Source organism: Protomyctophum parallelum, assembly GCF_964188405.1.
Source record: "Protomyctophum parallelum genome assembly, chromosome: 9".
Classification (NCBI taxonomy): Eukaryota; Metazoa; Chordata; class Actinopteri; order Myctophiformes; family Myctophidae; genus Protomyctophum; species Protomyctophum parallelum.
In genome coordinates, this window is record NC_139706.1 from 12,359,777 (window position 1) to 12,379,026 (window position 19,250).

Here is a 19,250-nt window from a genome sequence, read left to right on the forward strand (position 1 = left end):
GGCACGTACAGGTCTAGTTATCCAAAAGACAGAGATCTACCCATCTAGTGCAGTCAATCTGTGGTTTGACCCCAAATAAATTGTAATAGTTTTTTTTTTGTTCGTTTATTAACGATCATTAGGGTCATCCAAATAAGATATTAAAAGTTGTAAATTATATTCTTGGTGGGCCAAGGTAAATTCAGGGGTTGAAATGTGGGGCCTTATGCCTTCAGCCTTCACACAAATGAGAGCATATATCTCTTCTTCTGAACTAATTTAATATAATTTATGTTGATATAAAGTCATCAGATATGACCTGTTCCCGATGTAATTGGAGGTACCATTACTATTACAGGTTAATAATATATCAATAAATATCACTTAACCCCCCAAGAATTGATACAAAATGTTTTTGGATGCATTCTGGTAGTATTGGGAATGCTAAATAGCATAGGCCTACAAAAATCACACAAGTGGTGCAACTCCGTGTGGGGTCCCCGGAAGTTCCAGACCCACAGGAACGTGGCCAGGGTTCCGGTGAGCCGCCCCGCATCCAAAATGACAGAGTTACCGTGTGGGGGTCCCCAGGGGGTCCCTGTACTGTACTGTACTGTACTGTGCTGTGCTGTGCTGTGCTGTGCTGTGCTGTGCTGTGCTGTCACTGTATGTACTGTAACACCCCAAATCATCATATATACTGTGTGTGTGTGTGTGTGTGTGTGTGTGTGTGTGTGTGTGTGTGTGTGTGTGTGTGTGTGTGTGTGTGTGTGTGTGTGTGTGTGTGTGTGTGTGTGTGTGTGTGTGTGTGTGTGTGTGTGTGTGACACATGTGTGACACATGTGTGTGTGTGTGTGTGTGTGTGTGTGTGTGTGTTAGGCTGCACAACAGTGACACTTGGTTGTGAAAACCAACCAAATGCTATTTCGTGCTCAGACAGACCCAGCCAGGGACCCAGGGACAAACATAGCTATCTATAGGAGTGGTTGCACCACTCAAAAATCGAGGAAAATATACCTGCCGGAAAATCCTAATTTTCAAGATGCTGTCAATGATGGCTAACGGGAGCTTAAGAGCAGTACCATGCAGCTCCAATAGAGCAATACTGTATATCCTCATCTCAGTGGTCACGTGTGATTCTATTACCTCATCTTGTGTTGCAGGTCAACCCACTGTTTGGGACTATTTACAACAGCATCTACCTGCTGGCCAGGTCGATCAGCAACTCCAGGAGAGCTGGCAGGTGGCTGTCAGCCTCCAACCTGGCCTACTTCACCAGGAACACCACCCTCAATGGCTTCAACCAGCAGATCAAGGTGGACCCTGGGGGAAAAGGAACCACCAGCTATGTCCTCCTGGATACTAATAGGCGGGGGGGTCGGCTGTACAGCGCATACATACTGGACCTGACGGTGGAAGAACTTCGCTTCACTGGGACTGGGAGGTCTATTCAGTTCCCAGGAGGTTCCCCGCCAGCTGCTGACTCCAGCTGCTGGTTTGACCGCAGCATTATCTGCAATGGAGGTAAAAGGCCTTTGGTTTGGTTTTGGTTTGGTTTGCCCGCCCACTGCCCGTGCACACACACACACACACACACACACACACACACACACACACACACACACACACACACACACACACACACACACACACACACACGTGCACACACACATTCATTCATTCAAGTTTTATTTATTCTCAAAATTACACTGAGTAAGATACAGTAACAAACACACGCACACACACATGCACAGTTGCACAATGCACACACGCATGCACAGTTTTGTCATTGTATTATTACTGATAAAGCAGATGCAACTGAAATACATGTGTGTGTATAACATGTGGCCATGTTCACTTGATGTGATACATGTGTCTATTGTCTGTACATTTGCGTTCCTCCTGTGTGTGACATCCATCATCCACTTTACCTTACCATCATTCTTTAGGTGTGGACATCACCTATGTCATCGCGATATTGGTTGTCATCGTCCTTCTCACTTTAGGAGGAATCGGTCTCAGTCTTTTTATAAGGTACATTATGCTAATTGCAATATGTTCTTCTTGTGTATGTAAATTACTGATTAACCATGGTGTTCCTTTCCCCTATACTTCCTTTATGCATTAGCTTATTTTCCACTAGTAACGTTAACTCAAATTCTCCTACCTTTGGAGAATATAAAAGCATATACTGTATAATACATTTAACCCTGCATTATGATGTGAAAAGAAATGTATAATCAATGGAAAATTGAAATTGAGAGTTGGGTTCAGCAAAAACTAAAATGAGAAATCATTCTTCACTCTGTAAGGATATTGAGAATGATGGCTTTCATTGTGTTCTGAACACATTTTATTAATATAATAGCTGCTATAATTAACTATATAAATAACTGCTAAAATAGCTATAATTGGTGTCACTTTCATGAAAGAAAAATTGTTTCATACTCATCAACTTGCACTAGTATTTCTAATGAGTAGGCCGCTATACTAGAACTGTACTATTGCCAAAGATTGGCTATATACAACATTTCTATACCTCATCTGAAACCTAATCTGGTTTGCAGGAGAAGAGTCCAGCATATGCAGATGGTCAAGGGGCCCAATCGGATTCTCCTGACCCTAGAAGATCTCACTTTTCTCGAAGTACAGGCCAGCAGTACGGTAAGGCCCTTGTCTATCGTCTAGCAAACTTCTTATTAACAAAGGTTTAGCACCTATGTTTGAATATGTTTAGCGTACTGCCCAGTGATCTACAGTAGTTAAAACAGATGTTCTTTACTTACAGACTACTCAGCTACGCCTACGTGTTTCAATAATATCGCTTCTTCAGGTCGCAATAATGTTACCTGAAGAAGAGATATTCTCAAAAAGTGTTGCTGAGTATTCTGTAAGAGTATAGACTATAAAAATCACACTTGTGTGACGTGAGGGGTGCCTAGATTTTCGGGGGGCATGTTGATGTTCTCATATCCGTGAAAAATGAAATAATGAAATAAATGTATTACAAGATGGTATTTATATGAGCGAGATGGCGTCTTGCGTTGTCCTTAACTGCCCTAAACAAGTACATAGACTTGGCTGGCAAAAACATTCATCATAACTACCCTAAGCAAACATTAGTCCATAGATGTGGCTGGCGATGGGGAATTTATAATTATTAGGCTCTAAACAAACATTAAAAGTCCATAGACTTCACTTGGCTGCCACAATTTCGGAAAGGCATGCATTGGAGGAGGGCCCCTCAAAAATGTTGTAGTCACTGCTAAAAGGCATTAAAACAGCTTTTGCATACTACCGGCTTTTTTGTTTTACCTGGATCTTTTGTGTAGTTCTAAAATGGTTTAACATATAATTGTGGATTACAAACCATATTTTGGGAACCTTTCTCACCTGTCCAATTGTCACCTGTCTAACCTGTATAATTCTTATAAATAGAATAAATCCCTATAATAAAACCAGTGATCGGACAGCAGTGTTAAGGGTATAAGCATTAAACAGCAACATACTGGTGATTGCAGACAGCCAGTTTATTTTTATTTTTATTTTTTTAAGATATTTTTTTGCGGCTTACGCCTTTATTGATTTTTTAAGGGATAGAAAGTAGGCTGACAGGAAACGGGAGAGAGATGGGGGGATGACATGCGGTAAAGGCCGTGTCGGGTCCGGGAGTCGAACCCGCGGCACACCGCGACTGGATCACCAGTCCGGTGCCCAGACCGTTACGCTACGGCCTGGGCCCAGACAGCCAGTTTTAATGTCAGTAATTCTGTTTGTGAGTCTGCTATGTCTAATCAACACTGTCTTATTGCACTCTGCACTGTATGAACTAAAGATTCATGATTACATGTATTCATCTCTGTTGTCCCACAGAAAGACCCTTCAGAGGCTAAGAGTGCAATCGAGGGGAATAGCGTAAAGTCTGGAGAGAACTCTGTGCACAGCTCTCATTCAGATGGGACAAGTAACATAGCTGTGTACGAGGTAAGTCCCATTGAAATTACAGCTGACAATGGCATCCGTGTGAATGTCCATTTGTAACTCTGAGTGTACAAACTACAAATATATTATTGCATTTGCACATTCTCTGAGCTAAATTCACACTGAGGATTTTACTGTGTTCCTTTCTGTACCTTAAGCTCTGCTGTGCTTATTATTAGTACAATAGACAATCATGCAAGCTTGCCTATATGTTTTCCTAACTGTGTTGTCGATCTCCCAGGGTGACTGGGTGTGGCTGAAGAGGTTTAAGGAGGGACATTTCAAGGAAGTGAAGCAGAAGAATGCCAGGATTTTTACAAAGGTAAAGCATGTGAGCTTATTCCAAAACTGTGTTCTTGCTCCAAATGAATCAAGTTTTAGAGGAATTCAATACCGCCCAAAGTCAAGGTCAGAGGTGAAGAACATTCATACTATAAATAGAAAAAGATTGCCATCATTCTACCACCTTCATTCTTGCTCCGTTTTGAATGACACTTTATACAGGGGCTTAGTACCAACCAGAGTAATCTAATCAGAGAGTGGCGACACTAGCGTTGACTCCCATTGTAACAATGGAATGCGGAAGTGCTCATTCTATCTCAATGGGATAGTTCCAAATGTTTGGAACTATAGGCCATAGGCGCCCACTTTGCGGCGAGATCAAAGCGTGTCGCCACTATCTTATTAGATACTCTGGTACCAAGATAGTGTTTCAGCATTCTGTATCCAAGGTCAAGGTCAAAGTTCAAGGTCAGAAATTATTTCTGTCTGTCTGTCGCACGCACGCACGCACGCACTCAAGAGATATAATAGGTTCTATATTGATGATGTATCTGAAAGCCACATCGAAAATTTGAAAATGTGTTCCTTTTGTGATCTCATCCACTGTTTACTTCCCTAGATGAAGGACCTGAGAAATGAGAATGTGAACCCTTTCCTTGGGTTCTTCTCGGACCCACCAAACTTTGCGATAGTAACAGAGCATTGCTCGAGAGGCAGTCTGCAAGATCTGCTGAGGAATGAGGATGTCAAATTAGATTGGATGTTCAAGTCTTCACTGCTGCTTGATCTCATTAAGGTAAGTTGACCATTGATTGGCAGTTGGACATCATCTTGGCATATTTGGCTGTCATTGTCATTGACTTCAGAACAAGGCAACCATTTCTCAAGTTTACACAAAGGTTTCAACAGCAAAATAATGTATTTTACTGTCATACCAGGGTATGAAATACCTACACAACAGAGAATTCCCCCATGGCAGATTGAAATCTCGTAACTGCGTGGTAGACGGACGTTTCGTGTTGAAGATCACAGACTATGGCTTCAATGAGTTGCTGGAGTCCCAGAAAGCTTCTCGGGAAGAACCACGATGCGAAGGTAATACAGTACATACAGATACAGACACGCACGCACACACACACACACACACACACACACACACACACACACACACACACACACACACACACACACACACACACACACACACACACACACACACACACATATATATATATATATATATATATATATATATATATATATATATATATATATATATAATGCTCAGTCACCTTGTCCTTAACTGCCCTAAACAAGTACATAGACTTGGCTGGCATATATATATAATGCTCAGTCACCTTCTTTCCTCACAGATCAATTTTGGACAGCTCCAGAGTTGCTGCGGGATCCAGAGATGTGCCATAAAGGGACCCTTAAGGGAGACGTGTACAGCTTCGCCATCATACTCCAAGAGGTGGTTGTGAGAGGACCACCCTATTGCATGTTGGAGCTAACGCCTGAGGGTAGGTGTGACTGGTTGGTTGTTAGAGGACCACCCTATTGCATGTTGGAGCTAACGCCTGAGGGTAGGTGTGACTGGTTGGTTGTTAGAGGACCACCCTATTGCATGTTGGGGCTACCATAATGGAATGCCCGGTTGGAGCATTGGCCACATACGAACAGTAAAATGTGTGGTCAGGATTTATTTAGGGGCTTTGATGACCTCTCCTCTCACCTCCACTCAATGCTGGCCAATTTGTTTAAATGTCCTCTGTCTGCCTTTCCATGTTTTACAGGGATAGCTTGTTATCAGATAACCATGTGCTGATGCACAGGGAGCTCTGCGCTTAATCTGCTATCACTCAAGCTCAGTCTTACTTTTATCAGACACAAGCATTGCTGCATCATCAGCAAAATGCTGGTGATGAACACCTGTGTTGTTGAATGAGTGGTATCCTTCTCACTTCTCACAAAAAACAAAACTGCATATAGGCAGTCTGAAAAAAAGAAAAGAAAAAGACACAACGGCGTGGCTTCCTTGTGTACTGTATATCTGATGACAGATTAATGATGTCAGTTCAGTACAAGGTGGTGAATAATTATGACATTATTAAATATTCACACACAGAAAGAATAGTAGGGACATGTGGGACATATTCAGGGATTAACTGCCATGGCATCATGCACAGGAGATGTTGTTCTGATTGGTGCAACATTTTGTGAAACAACTAAGGACAGACGGACACACAGACACACAAACACTCTAAAGACAGCTCACCCCTTATTAGGCGCTATATGCCATAAATTATGACTGCCTCTTTGCTAAATTGTTTTAGTTCTTCAGATTTACAACATAGGCCTACTTTATTTACTGATTGAACCAAAGGCTGTGGTCTTTGTTTTACTTTTGCAGGAGCCATGTCATGTCAATATTTCAATATTTATTTGAAACCTTTTCACGTTCATTCAACTATTTCCTCAGACCCACTGCTGTCTTTCTGTCAGTAATCTTCCCCCCTCTTTAATTCCAATTATTTCTGCATAATATAATAGCTTGTTGAGTGTAATGACATCTTAAATCAATGTGTTTAGAACTGCCACAACCCTAAAGAATTGTATTCACACAATGTTCTCCAATGTTCACCAGAGATCATCCGCAAGGTGAAGAAGCCTCCTCCCATGTGTCGGCCCACCGTAGCCCCTGACCAGGCTCCACTAGAGTGCATACAGCTGATGAAGCAGTGTTGGAGTGAACACCCTGACCGAAGGCCTGCTTTTGACGAGATCTTTGATCAGGTCAGTCAAGACCCTATAACAGTGTAACAGACTGTGGTTGAACTGGGATGTACCGATGCAACTTTGAATATTTGAGTACTAGAAGCTCAAACCGCCTGCGACAGGTCTCACGTCTAACGCCACGCGCGTGTGTGTGTGTGTGTGTGTGTGCGTGTGTGTGTGTGTCGCGTCACAGTGCGATCCGAGTGAGACACACACACACTCACACACACACACTTCATTTTGTTGTTCTGTGCTGTTATTTTTTCTCACGGATGTCGTGTGCCCGCTGTCCGTGTATATTCTCGGAACATCGCATCACAGAAAGGGAAAACACGAAGCTAGGTTTGAAAACACAAGGGTAGGGTCGGTGACGTATTGCGGCCGCGGAGCATGGGCGGCGCTTCCACGTAACTGTGGAACTGTGGAACTCCAACTTAGTGCACGAAGTGTGCACTCACAACTTGTTACCTTCTCAATTGTATATAGATGAAGCAGGTCATTGTGGTTAAATAACTTACCGGTAGCTAGCTAGTTTCATATTTCACATTATTATACATCTCATGTTAATTTAACACATTTTGCACTGGAATGGATAGTTGAGACAGACATTGAGTGTGTGTTTACTGCACACCCACATGTTGTACATACTGGTAATAATCAGGTTATGGCATGCATTGCATTAGTGCTCTGATGTGATGTGATGCAAGAGGGTGGAATAGCTGACACCAACTCGGGACTGCTGAATCGCTGGCCTCCACACCCCTGTCTAGCATTGGGGTCTTGAGCTCTGCAGTGTTGCTAGCTCTGCTGTCCTGCCGCAGTGTGTCTAGAAAAGATAGTTGGTTCTGTATGCCTTTTCCCTAGCCTGACTTTGGCCAGACACATAACATCATGGATTCACTCACGCCTCCGGGGAGTAAGCGTAGTGAATCTGTACAGTACGTTATCAGTCTGGCCAAAGCCTGCTGTGCTGTGAGCACTGAGCATCCATGTCTCGGCCCCATACATCAGCAATGGCTCTACTATTACAAATACTTTGCTTGTAAATAGTAAATAATTTTGACCGTGCAATTTTGGAATTCTTATAATGTTGTCTTAAGTGTTTGAGTATTACTTTAATCGAGGCAAAGGTTGACCTGCATGGAACACAGGGCATGATTGATGATTCCATGATTGAGTCCTGTCCGGCTGTGTTTTGTCCCACCAGTTCAAGTCTATCAACAAGGGTAAGAAGACCAACATCATTGACTCCATGCTGCGAATGCTGGAACAATACAGCTCCAACCTGGAAGACCTGATCAGAGAGAGGACAGATGAACTAGAGGTGGAAAAACATAGGACCGAAAAACTATTAGCTGAGATGCTCCCACCGTGAGTTTTCACACATAACAGTATGGTTGCACGCACGCACGCACGCACGCACGCACGCACGCACTCACGCACGCACGCACGCACGCACGCACGCACGCACACACACACACACACACACACACACACACACACACACACACACACACACACACACACACACACACACACACACACACATTTAACATCTTTATTTGCATTCACATTTCATTGCAGACACTGAACAGAATTTTGCCGATGCCTTAGCTCTTGGCTTGGGCATGCCTGCAATCTGCAGGCCCCTCACGACTGATTTATGGACATAACCGAGGCTTCCAAATATGAACACAAGTAGTTTACATTTGTAGCCAAGTATAATAGCATCCTTAGGATGCTGGTACTTAAGCACCTTGGTAAGGAATTCCTCTTCCAGACTGTGGTTAAATGTACATACCACTTCCAAAATGTCACTTCCAAAATGGTCACCAATATCTGGTGTATTAGCTGTGACATCTGAAAAGGCATCATTTTCATTATTGTGCATGAACATGGCAGTTGAAACACGTGAGTGCTTATACATTTTGGCAGATGATGAAACATATGAACTTATGTCCTTAGCTAATAGGTCAACAATTCTGTCGTGCCTAGCAATGTACATTCCCTTATATACATAGCAGCCATTAAGAATATGTGACAGTGTTTCTGTAACTGGAGTGTGGTCATGGTGCAGACAATGAGGAGGAAACGTATTAGGGTACCACAGAGAGAGATTGAGTCTGGTTGGAAGGACCTGTAATCTGGTTTTGACTGTAAAGGTGACTATGTCCTCATCGACTGCATAATTCTTGAATATTGTATGAGATACGGTCTGGTCTGCATCGGGAAGGCAAGCAAGCTTCCCCTGTAGTTTTAAACCAGTCCAGTGTTGTTGTTGTTTTTGCTGTTGTAACATTACAAGGTACCTGTTCCGTATCAATTACAGTACTCCTTACTGAGATCGAACAGTTGGTAATAATGTCCTCAGAAACTGCTACAGATTCAGAGTCAGGTTGAACCCAGCACAGAGATACTCCAGTTCTCACACAGAGGTCATTGAGGTCAGGCCAATCTGACGACACCCCAAACCCAGTAGCATGCGAGTCCATTTTAAGGTTGGGATTTCTTCTAAACCCCAAGAAACTTGGCTCGCCCTCTGCTGCCAGTGGCACTTTACGCCGTTTCATATCTAGAAACTGAGAAGATCTAGCAAGTTCCCTGACAGTCGTGTCATCACTGTTCACCGTGTTTATCAAGTGAGCCAGCCTTGTGGCGTTATAGATCCACTCCACGTTCAGCACGTTAAACCCACCGTCCTGTTTGGACTGGAAAATAATGTCTCTGGTGGTGTGGGTGGTGTCTACATTGTCATTTAGATAACTACGTGTTTTACATGCTAGATGAACGTTGGAGAAGAGGTGTTGTACTCTAGTCAGGGCTACCTGCCTAATAGCCTCCAACTTCATCAGCAGTGGTAGTGGTGAAGCGTCAATCAGGTTCAGCCTAGCTGTAAACTCGGATGTTATGTACTCAACCTGTTCCCCTGCGATATTAAATCTATGCCCTAGGTAGTTGTATGACTCATGTAGGTCATACACACGTATGGGCTGTGAGTTGATGGTGAACTCAGGGCTTTTGTCAGCCTTAGACTTATTACACGCACACACACACACACACACACACACACACACACACAAAATACTACCACACACGTGCAGATGTAAACATGCATTTTTTCTGCAGCTCTGTGGCAGAGGCTCTGAAGACAGGAGGTGTTGTGGAGCCAGAGTACTTTGACGAGGTGACAATTTACTTCAGCGATATTGTGGGCTTCACCACCATATCCTCACTCAGTGACCCCATCGAGGTGGTTGACCTCCTGAATGACCTCTACACCCTGTTTGACGCTGTCCTTAGCAACCATGATGTCTACAAGGTCAGCTTGTGTGTGGATGAGTACTACTTTGAGCAACACACATAAACAAGCGCTTTGGATAAAGGTGCTATAGAAATGCAGACCATTTTCACGATGTACCTTAGGCTTAGATCAATCATCAACAAGCGAGAGTTGCACTCATTTGTCTGACGTTCTTCAATGTTTAAAACCGTCTTGCCGCCAACATTAATACTCTAATAATATTTTACAACTGAGTGAGACCCTCTCTCCAAAATACCTTTTGACACAGCAATCAACATGAGGGTTTATATGGTAATTCTGTAATTAATGATGCTCTTTGTTACAAATATGTCCATGTTTCCTGTAGGTGGAGACCATTGGCGATGCTTACATGGTGGCATCAGGTCTACCTAAGAGAAATGGTAACAAGCATGCTGCAGAGATTGCCAACATGTCTCTGAACATCCTCAGTTCAGTTGGAACCTTTCAGATGCGACACATGCCTGATGTACCTATCAGGATACGCATAGGGATGCATTCAGGTTGGGATATTGTTTTACCTGGCATTTAATCAGAAACTAGAAAAATACATGCGACACTCAACACTATTGCAAATATATAACGGTAGCGTTTCAGCCCATCATTGGAAACTTGGAAGGCTGAGTTTGCTTTTTTATGGATATGTTAATGTGAAGCCATTATTGGACTCAGAGTGCAAACCTTGGTAACGCTGGCATTTAACCCTGCTTTCCTTTGCCCCATCACCCCAATCACCACAATCTCTGGTGTCATCTGTGATTTTCTTCAGTATTCATCAAAATACAGTTCAGTTGTAGTGAATCAGGGAGAGGAATTGCAAGGCAGCTGTTCATCATCTTTTGTTTTGATTTGTTATGCTTCATATGCCTATTCTCTTTATTCAGACCGCAGCCATCTTGCCAGAAGGTGATACCTAGGTGACACTTCCCATAGAGAGCCCATTCATCCAAAGTCCTCTCTAATTATATTAAACACCGTCAAAATCACCAACATTGCAGCTGTAGGGAAAGCTTGAATTATCCTCTTTCAATCTGTAAAGTTTTTGTTTAATTAAAATCCACCGTAGACATTTTATGAGCTACTTCCTGTCAAGAAATTCCTTGCAGATGATTATTTTCTAAGTATCATATCAGAGTATGGAAGCGCTCGTTATCAGTAAAGCAACCTCCTGCTGCCTCCTGCATTATGTGCACATTCAAACGGTGGTACGCATGGGCCGTTGAGTGATAGTCAACGAGCACTTCCAAACTCCAGCACTTTTGTCTTGACAGGAAGTAGCTCATAAAATGTCTACGGTGGATTTTTATGAAACAAACACTTTACAGATTGAAAGAGGATAATTCAAGCTTTCCCTACAGCTGCAATGTTGGTGATTTAGACGTTGTTTAATATAATTAGAGAGGACTTTTCTGTTTGGATGAATGGGCTGTCTATGGGAAGTGTCACCTATAGGTATCACCTTGCTGGCAAGATTGTGCAGTGTGGCTGCATGGCAAGTTTACTCATTCCAAAAGGCCTCATTGATTTTAGAGATATTTGAGAGAGGAGATTTTTTTTTATTGTGATTGCATTGTACTGATTAGCTTAAATGTATCAATGTATATTTGCAGGGTCCTGTGTAGCTGGGGTGGTGGGTCTGACCATGCCTCGCTACTGCCTTTTTGGAGACACCGTCAACACGGCCTCTCGTATGGAATCCACTGGGCTGCGTGAGTCTCCTACATACTCTGTTCTGTCTCCTATCCCCTCTTCTCTTCTCTTCTCTTCTCTTCTCTTCTCTTCTCTTCTCTTCTCTTCTCTTCTCTTCTCTTCTCTTCTCTTCTCTTCTCTTCTCTTCTCTTCTCTTCTCTTCTCTTCTCTTCTCTTCTCTTCTCTTCTCTTCTCTTCTCTTCTCTTCTCTTCTCTTCTCTTCTCTTCTCTTCTCTTCTCTTCTCTTCTCTTCTCTTCTCTTCTCTTCTCTTCTCTTCTCTTCTCTCTCCTCTCCTCTCCTCTCCTCTCCTATATGAATTATATGTTCATTATCCCTTCTACATTGGGATGTTTTGTTGCTGTTTTTTCACATCGACTCTGTTTCTCCCTCAGCTTATAGAATCCATGTGAATATAAGTACTGTGAACATCCTCCGTTCTCTCAATACTGGTTATAAGATAGAGGTCAGGGGGAAAACTGAGCTGAAGGTAAGATTATCTCCACGTCTGCAATCCTCTTATTGCGATGCCTTATTCATAAAGTGGAAGTTGATTCGCACGCTCACACGTCTAACCCTAACCCACATTACACCCTTGTTAATGCTTGCAAAGTAGTTTTCTCAAGACAAGTCTTAAGAGGTTTTGGTTCATTTCAAAACTTAAAACAGGATGAGACTAGATCTTGATTAAAATATACATGATACGATGTGTAATTTTTTATTAAACAGGGACTAACATAAAAGACTAACCTGCCACATTTGTTATGATTTTATGTTACAAACCCTTTACTAACTTTTTCAAAGTTCTCCATCTTACTGATCCAACACGTACTGATTTATTTATTTATTTATTTTAAATCTTTTTCAGGGTAAAGGCATTGAAGAAACATACTGGCTAGTTGGAAAATCAGACTTTACAAAGCCTTTGCCAAAACCTCCAGTTATCAAACCAGGGTAAGAATACACTCTTTGTTTTTGCTCTTTGTTTTTGCAATGGACATTTGTTTTTGTCAAAAACTAATTATTGGACTCAGCGTCACCTTACTGATTGTTGCCTTGTTTTAAATTACAAATAGTAATTTCAGAATTTGAGCTGATGATGGTGACAACGACGATGACGACTATTATTATTATTACGCGCTGAAACAACAGAGCTTCTTAATACGGCAGTTATTAATCTGGTGTCAGTGAGGTCAGATGTAGAGTTGCTTGCCGGCTCCATATATGCGGAAGTAGGTCCAGTCTTCATCTATGGCCATCCAGGGCTTGATGAGGTTAATGATCTTCATACAGTAAACGGAGAGATCCAGGTGATGATAGTCAGCGGCTTGCGACGGCGTCCTCCGTGAGAATCTGGTGGTTTGATTGATTGAAATATTTATTAACAGTTTGCAGAATTACAGTACATTTCAAGCACAAACTCAATACAAAGACTGTTAACTGTGAGTGGACGACCCAATTAAGCATTACACTTGTTTACAAGAGGGTCCACCATGTTCAATTCATCAAAACATTTAGAGACGTACAAATAGACACTTCTATATAGTCAAATAACAGAACATTCATCATAAAGGAGGTAAAAAGGGATTTGCATGTCTTAATGACTGTTGGTAGAGCGTTCCACATTTTGGTGGCATAGAAGCGAAAATAATTTAGTCCCTTGTTTGTGCCGAATCTGGGTTGTACATGGTTCGTTGCACTCCCTCTGGTGTTGTGGGTGTGGACTTCGTTAACATTAAAGAAGTATCTAGACAGGTACATGGGTATCTTGGTGGTGTATCGAATCTTGTGGACCAGACCCATTGCAAGATGCTGTACTCTGTCGTCGACCCTAAGCCATTCCAGCCTGTCAAAGTGGGCAGGAGTGAGGTGGGTTCGGGGGGTGAGGCCAAGTAGGAGCCTGACCAGTTTGTTTTGGGAAGTCTGGAGCCTAGTTTTAAGGGCCTTTAAGGGCGCTAATGCTTCTCTCTGTTCAGGAGGCGCTGGCTCACGATCCTCCAGATCGGGCGAACACTGGCGCTTTGGCATGGGATCAACTTTGACCAAAAAAATGCACAATGAAAACCAGGTTTAAATGCCATATATAGCGTGTCTTGAGTATATGGTTTGATGAGGTCAGATCGACATATGGAGCGTGTCACGACTCTCACGAGGCATGACGGACTGAGAACCATATATGGAGCGTGTCACGAGGTGGCGTGATCTTCATATATGGAGACGGCCATATATGGAGCGTGTCACGAAGCATGACAGACTGACAACTATATATGGAGGTGTGACACGGACTGACAGGTATTGCAGGTTTTCATAGTAATCTGTGACATACGGTCGCAATTATTACTGGACAACGGTGTATCCCACCGACTCAAGGCCGGGCACTGCACTCCCTGTGGGGCGAACGTTTCTCGACTTATGTGGATTACAGACATACATGCATAGAGACGTGCTGCATTTATAGATAGATGGATTAGTAGTAGTAGTAGTAGTAGTAGTATAGAGCACCGAAGTCCTGACGTAACTCGCTCATCCCGACGATTCCCCTGGTTCGCGGAAGTAATTTCTCTATGGAGAATAACATGGGGTGATCTTAATATCGTCTACTATAAGCGTTGTGGTCCAAAAATAAACAAGCTGTCTCTGCGTTATTGTTGGAGGTGTCTCTGCATCGTTTGCAACAGTCAGTCACTCATATGATACAGTCTGCTTCTAGCGAAAATCTAACTAATTCAGTAGCAGTAACATTAGCGTTTTCTCTCAGTCAGTTGATTCTTCATATCCATATGAGTGAAGCGGCCGGGGTGACATGTTTATTTTTCAAACACAGTTGTTATATGAGGAGACCTAAAATCGCCTCAATGGGGATTTCAATGCAACTAAACAAATACATGAACCTGGGGACTGACGCCTTCTACTGAAAGTGACGTCAGACTTCGGTGCTCTATTCATTGTATTTGGCCCAAATTCAACTATTATTCAACTATTGCCTACTGCTCTGCTACCTAAATAACTTTGGTAGCAGAGCAGTGAATACTAGAAAGTCTGTTTAAATTCAAGGTGTACGTTTTAGTAGTTGTCTTAACCAAACACCTCTCTGTTAACACTTTAGAATGTATGTTAACAATGATCACCTGACTGAGGCTGCTGTTGCATTATTGAACAATGCATTGTGTTCACTATAAATAAGAACTCTGAATGTTACTTTAGGGAAGACAACCATGGTCTGAACCCGGAAGATATAGCTGCGTATAAGGAAAAGAAAGCGGAGAAAAAGCGTGATCATTCCCGCTCAGTCCAAACATAGGAGGTAGATCTTGGTGTTGTGGTGAAAATTAAGCTGTAGTGCAGTGACGTAACTTGTGGTGTTGTGGCTTTTGTAATCTGTCAGAATGTTTAAACTGAAGCATTGCATGACACCATCACCCCCCGACACACACACGCACGCACACACGCACGCACTGAGATGTGTGAGCACAAACTTGTGCACATGCATACATACAACACACACTCACACACACACACACACACACACACACACACACACACACACACACACACACACACACACACACATGCACACAGGTTCTAATGCACACACATAGACACATGTATGTGATCTCCATTATTTGCCTCTTGATCTACTTGTCTCATTAATCTCTTGATTTTATCACCTTCTAAATCTTTCTAAGCAGATTCATCTTCTCCCTGGGAGAGGCCCTCTTAATTTAGGTCAAGCTTTTTTCAATATGCCTGGTTTTGTTCGATTATTTTTTTTCTCCAATTTATTTTGTGGCGGTATTCTGTCTGTGATGTTTTCTAGCCTTGTTTTATTTCTGTTTTGTGGTTATCATTCTGCTGCAGTGGTTGTTATAAACATTTAATGAATATATGTCCATGACTAGGAATTGCACTTGCCATTTTAGTAGTGTATTTGGAATATCACATCATACCAGAATGCATTGAGTGGCACAAATAAACCCAGAATCTAAACAATATGTGTCCAAACTGCATCATTATTGGTATTTTTTATAGCGTAGATAAACAATATGGTAAAGTTGACCAAATCCAACCAGAGCCTTAACTGCGGGTTCTCCTCTACAATGACTCTGATTTTGAAGGATAGTAAAGGCATATCAGTATAGTGTTCCTTAGCTCTTTAAAAACTGTCTTGAAATGGCAAGTGCAACGCTGGCCCATAAAATACTGAGGATGCTGAGCCCTAACTCTAACCTTTCCCCCTTCAGGGACAAATGGCAGGAGATCGTAACACAGGAGATTAAGGACATATTTCGCAAGGCTAACAAAAAGACCTGAGCAAGAGGACACAAGAGGGAGATAAAAGACAATTAAGCAAGAAAAAGGACATATTCGCACAACCAGGGATGACTGGAAGGGGTGAGCAGAGGATGGAAAGCACAACCATACGCACAGTAGGCTTAGGGCGGACTCCTATAATAGGATTGATCAGTGTCTGCACGCTAATCTGCTGCAAGCTAGCACAGCAGAACAAAAACATCACTAATGTGATGAGAGCTGAAGGCTTTACCAGCCCACACTGTACTCTACCAGTGGTGCTACAAGGAAAGTTGCACATCTTCACTCCTCTCTCTGTGCTAATTGGCCACTGAGTGGTCTCTTATGTCATAGCAACCAGAATGAACAAATTGGAAGATACACTCCACCTGTCGCCCATGGGAAAATATATATTGAGATATTATTTTCTTTACAAATGCATTGTTTCTTTGCTTTGCTGTGGAGGCACAACTTAGAAATATTTTGGGTGTTTTTCCTTGAGAAAGGAAGTAGTAAGAATGAGGGTTTCTATGGTGGAAAAGGCTGCTACATAACTCTATATGTAATTATAGTGTCACTGAGCTACAGGACTCTATATTTCTATTGTATTTGTATCAATGGGGTGGGGTGTGACAGAAGAATGAGTCAAAGTTGCATTAACTACACAATGTTATGACTTCATTTGAACTGTGAAGCTGTATGTTGTTGTTTTTTCCAGATGTTGCACTCTTTAAAAGGAGAGAACTATAGTCTTGATGTCTGAGCCAGAAAAACAATGTTTGGAGAAAAGAAAGGGTTGACATTTGGCTCTTCATTTAGGATGTGCCATTAGAAAGACATGGTTTGAAAGCAGTCTGCGATGGATTTTTTCCATCCGTCACCACATGACTGGAAATCAGATCACGAATAATGAACATAATATGCGCATGAAGTGCCCATAAAACAACATGGGTGTTCATGGGTTCACAAATATTTATACACAATATAGACAGTTTATACTTCTGTGTTATATGGAAGTATAATTATATAGGCTACTACACAAGAATACAATTAGATAAAAATGGAAACCCACACTATTCTGACTGATGTACATCATGAGTAGCCTACTTAACTGTTACTACACATGAGTCATCCTTAATGCTGCCTTCATTGACAAGAGCACCATCTGTTGTTCAGGTGATGTAAATTAACTCAATGTACTTAAGGACTCTGAAAAGACTCCTTTCCTTTAATGGACAACTTACAAAAGAGAAATAATAATACATATAGTTGGCCGCTGCATCATTATCTTTAGCAATGAAGCATGCATGTGGATGTTGGAGGAAATGGCACATAATCATAACGGGAATAAGAACACATTATTTATTCTTTATGTCTAGTTAATATGAGCAGGATCACCTGGAAAAGTGTACAATATGTATTTTATTTTCAAGATTCATTTCTTTCTTGTAATGTATATGTTTGTAAATTTATTAATGAGGTACATACACACATGTATGTATAATGGCATAATGAAGCAAATAAATCCTTCATTTGTAACACGTTTGAGTTTACTCCATTGCACTAGGCAACCAGCATCAGGAGATGGCGCCAAGACCTTCCCTCAGATATCATTCATTTGTTTAAATGTTCATTATTCACCCAAGCAGAGCCTTCAAGTTAATTTGTTCCTGAGATGAGTCACGGAAAGTGATACATTAAATGTTTGCTATTATATACCATTCATTTACATAATTTGTAAATTAATTCCATACTTGGATTTGTTATTTTCTCCTTGGCAACCTCATTTGAATATGAATATGAATTTGAACATTGTATGACCTGCAAAATAATTATCAGACGAAGATGAAGAACTCATCAAAGAACACCGCTGGGCTACTATTATCACTATTATTTTATTATCTCGGCTGTGCTGGATTGGAACATATTTATAAGCTTCGTCTAGGTCTAGTCCATATATCCCTAATGCCGTTGCGGCTTCTGTCTCTGTCTCTGAATCAAAAACCTGCTGACTGTTTTACTTAGAAATAGGCCTACTATGGTAAGAAAAGCTTGACGCAGACGTTTCTGGAACTCTGTGGGTTGGTGTGTCCTTTAGGCCCATATAGCCAGGAGGAGGAGTCAGTTGTCAAATCCCCACATTCCAGGAAAGAATGGAATGCTCACCCTCCAGCCAACTGGAAACTATCTGTGTAAAGCCTGAGAACTGATTCCCCTGGTTAAATAGTATAGCTAAATATTAGTATTGTATTGTATTTCAGTAGCATTTCGTTGTATCTCCATATTTCTACTTTATGTACGCGCGCGCGCACGCACACACACACACACACACACACACACACACACACACACACACACACACACACACACACACACACACACACACACACACACACACACACACACACACACACACACACACACACACACACACACACACACACACACACACACACACACACACACACACACACACACCATCAGGAGTGTCCTCAAAAATTAGCAGATACAGGTCACAATTTTCATTATTTTAAAACTTAAAAAAAAATATTAAAGGAACACTTTTGGACATAGGCTACACCTTTCCACCCGACATCAACAATTTATATACAGTAGATATCCTAACATAAGTAGCCTACACATCACTCAGAGTCATAATTGTTTATTTTTATTTAAAAAACAACAAAACAAAAAAACATAACTGAACTAGAACTGCACTCTGTCGAGTGCATACTTGCTTGTTGCACACTAGTAGGCCATAAATAGCCAACTAGTGCGCAAGCAGAGCGCGCAAGTAGGCTACTTTCGACCGCTGTAAACTGTCTAATTATTAGGTGTAACTATTTGCTACCTACCTACTTTATGCATGTAAACACCTAGTATTATTAAGTATGGTTCAAGTTTCTATCTATATAAGAAATACAGTTTTATCAA

The 19,250-nt window shown here is 41.7% G+C and overlaps 2 protein-coding genes across 2 annotated transcripts in view; both read left to right on the plus strand.

Annotated features, from left to right (window-relative positions):
• Window positions 1-16,337, plus strand: part of gucy2f (guanylate cyclase 2F, retinal) — a gene marked incomplete at both ends in the record, with an annotated part of 33,449 nt that extends 17,112 nt beyond the window's left edge. Inside the window, 16 exons of the mRNA XM_083773100.1 lie at window positions 1,143-1,503; window positions 1,929-2,013; window positions 2,547-2,643; window positions 3,853-3,963; window positions 4,202-4,282; window positions 4,862-5,038; window positions 5,181-5,337; window positions 5,616-5,765; window positions 6,890-7,038; window positions 8,228-8,391; window positions 10,147-10,339; window positions 10,668-10,842; window positions 11,950-12,048; window positions 12,422-12,516; window positions 12,895-12,980; window positions 16,268-16,337. Coding sequence (XP_083629226.1) covers window positions 1,143-1,503; window positions 1,929-2,013; window positions 2,547-2,643; window positions 3,853-3,963; window positions 4,202-4,282; window positions 4,862-5,038; window positions 5,181-5,337; window positions 5,616-5,765; window positions 6,890-7,038; window positions 8,228-8,391; window positions 10,147-10,339; window positions 10,668-10,842; window positions 11,950-12,048; window positions 12,422-12,516; window positions 12,895-12,980; window positions 16,268-16,337 — 2,250 coding nt within the window. The remainder of the gene's footprint in view (window positions 1-1,142; window positions 1,504-1,928; window positions 2,014-2,546; window positions 2,644-3,852; window positions 3,964-4,201; window positions 4,283-4,861; window positions 5,039-5,180; window positions 5,338-5,615; window positions 5,766-6,889; window positions 7,039-8,227; window positions 8,392-10,146; window positions 10,340-10,667; window positions 10,843-11,949; window positions 12,049-12,421; window positions 12,517-12,894; window positions 12,981-16,267) is intronic.
• The window catches only part of siae (sialic acid acetylesterase), a 301,364-nt gene that overhangs the window by 134,790 nt on the left and 147,324 nt on the right, over window positions 1-19,250 (plus strand). The window lies entirely within an intron of this gene.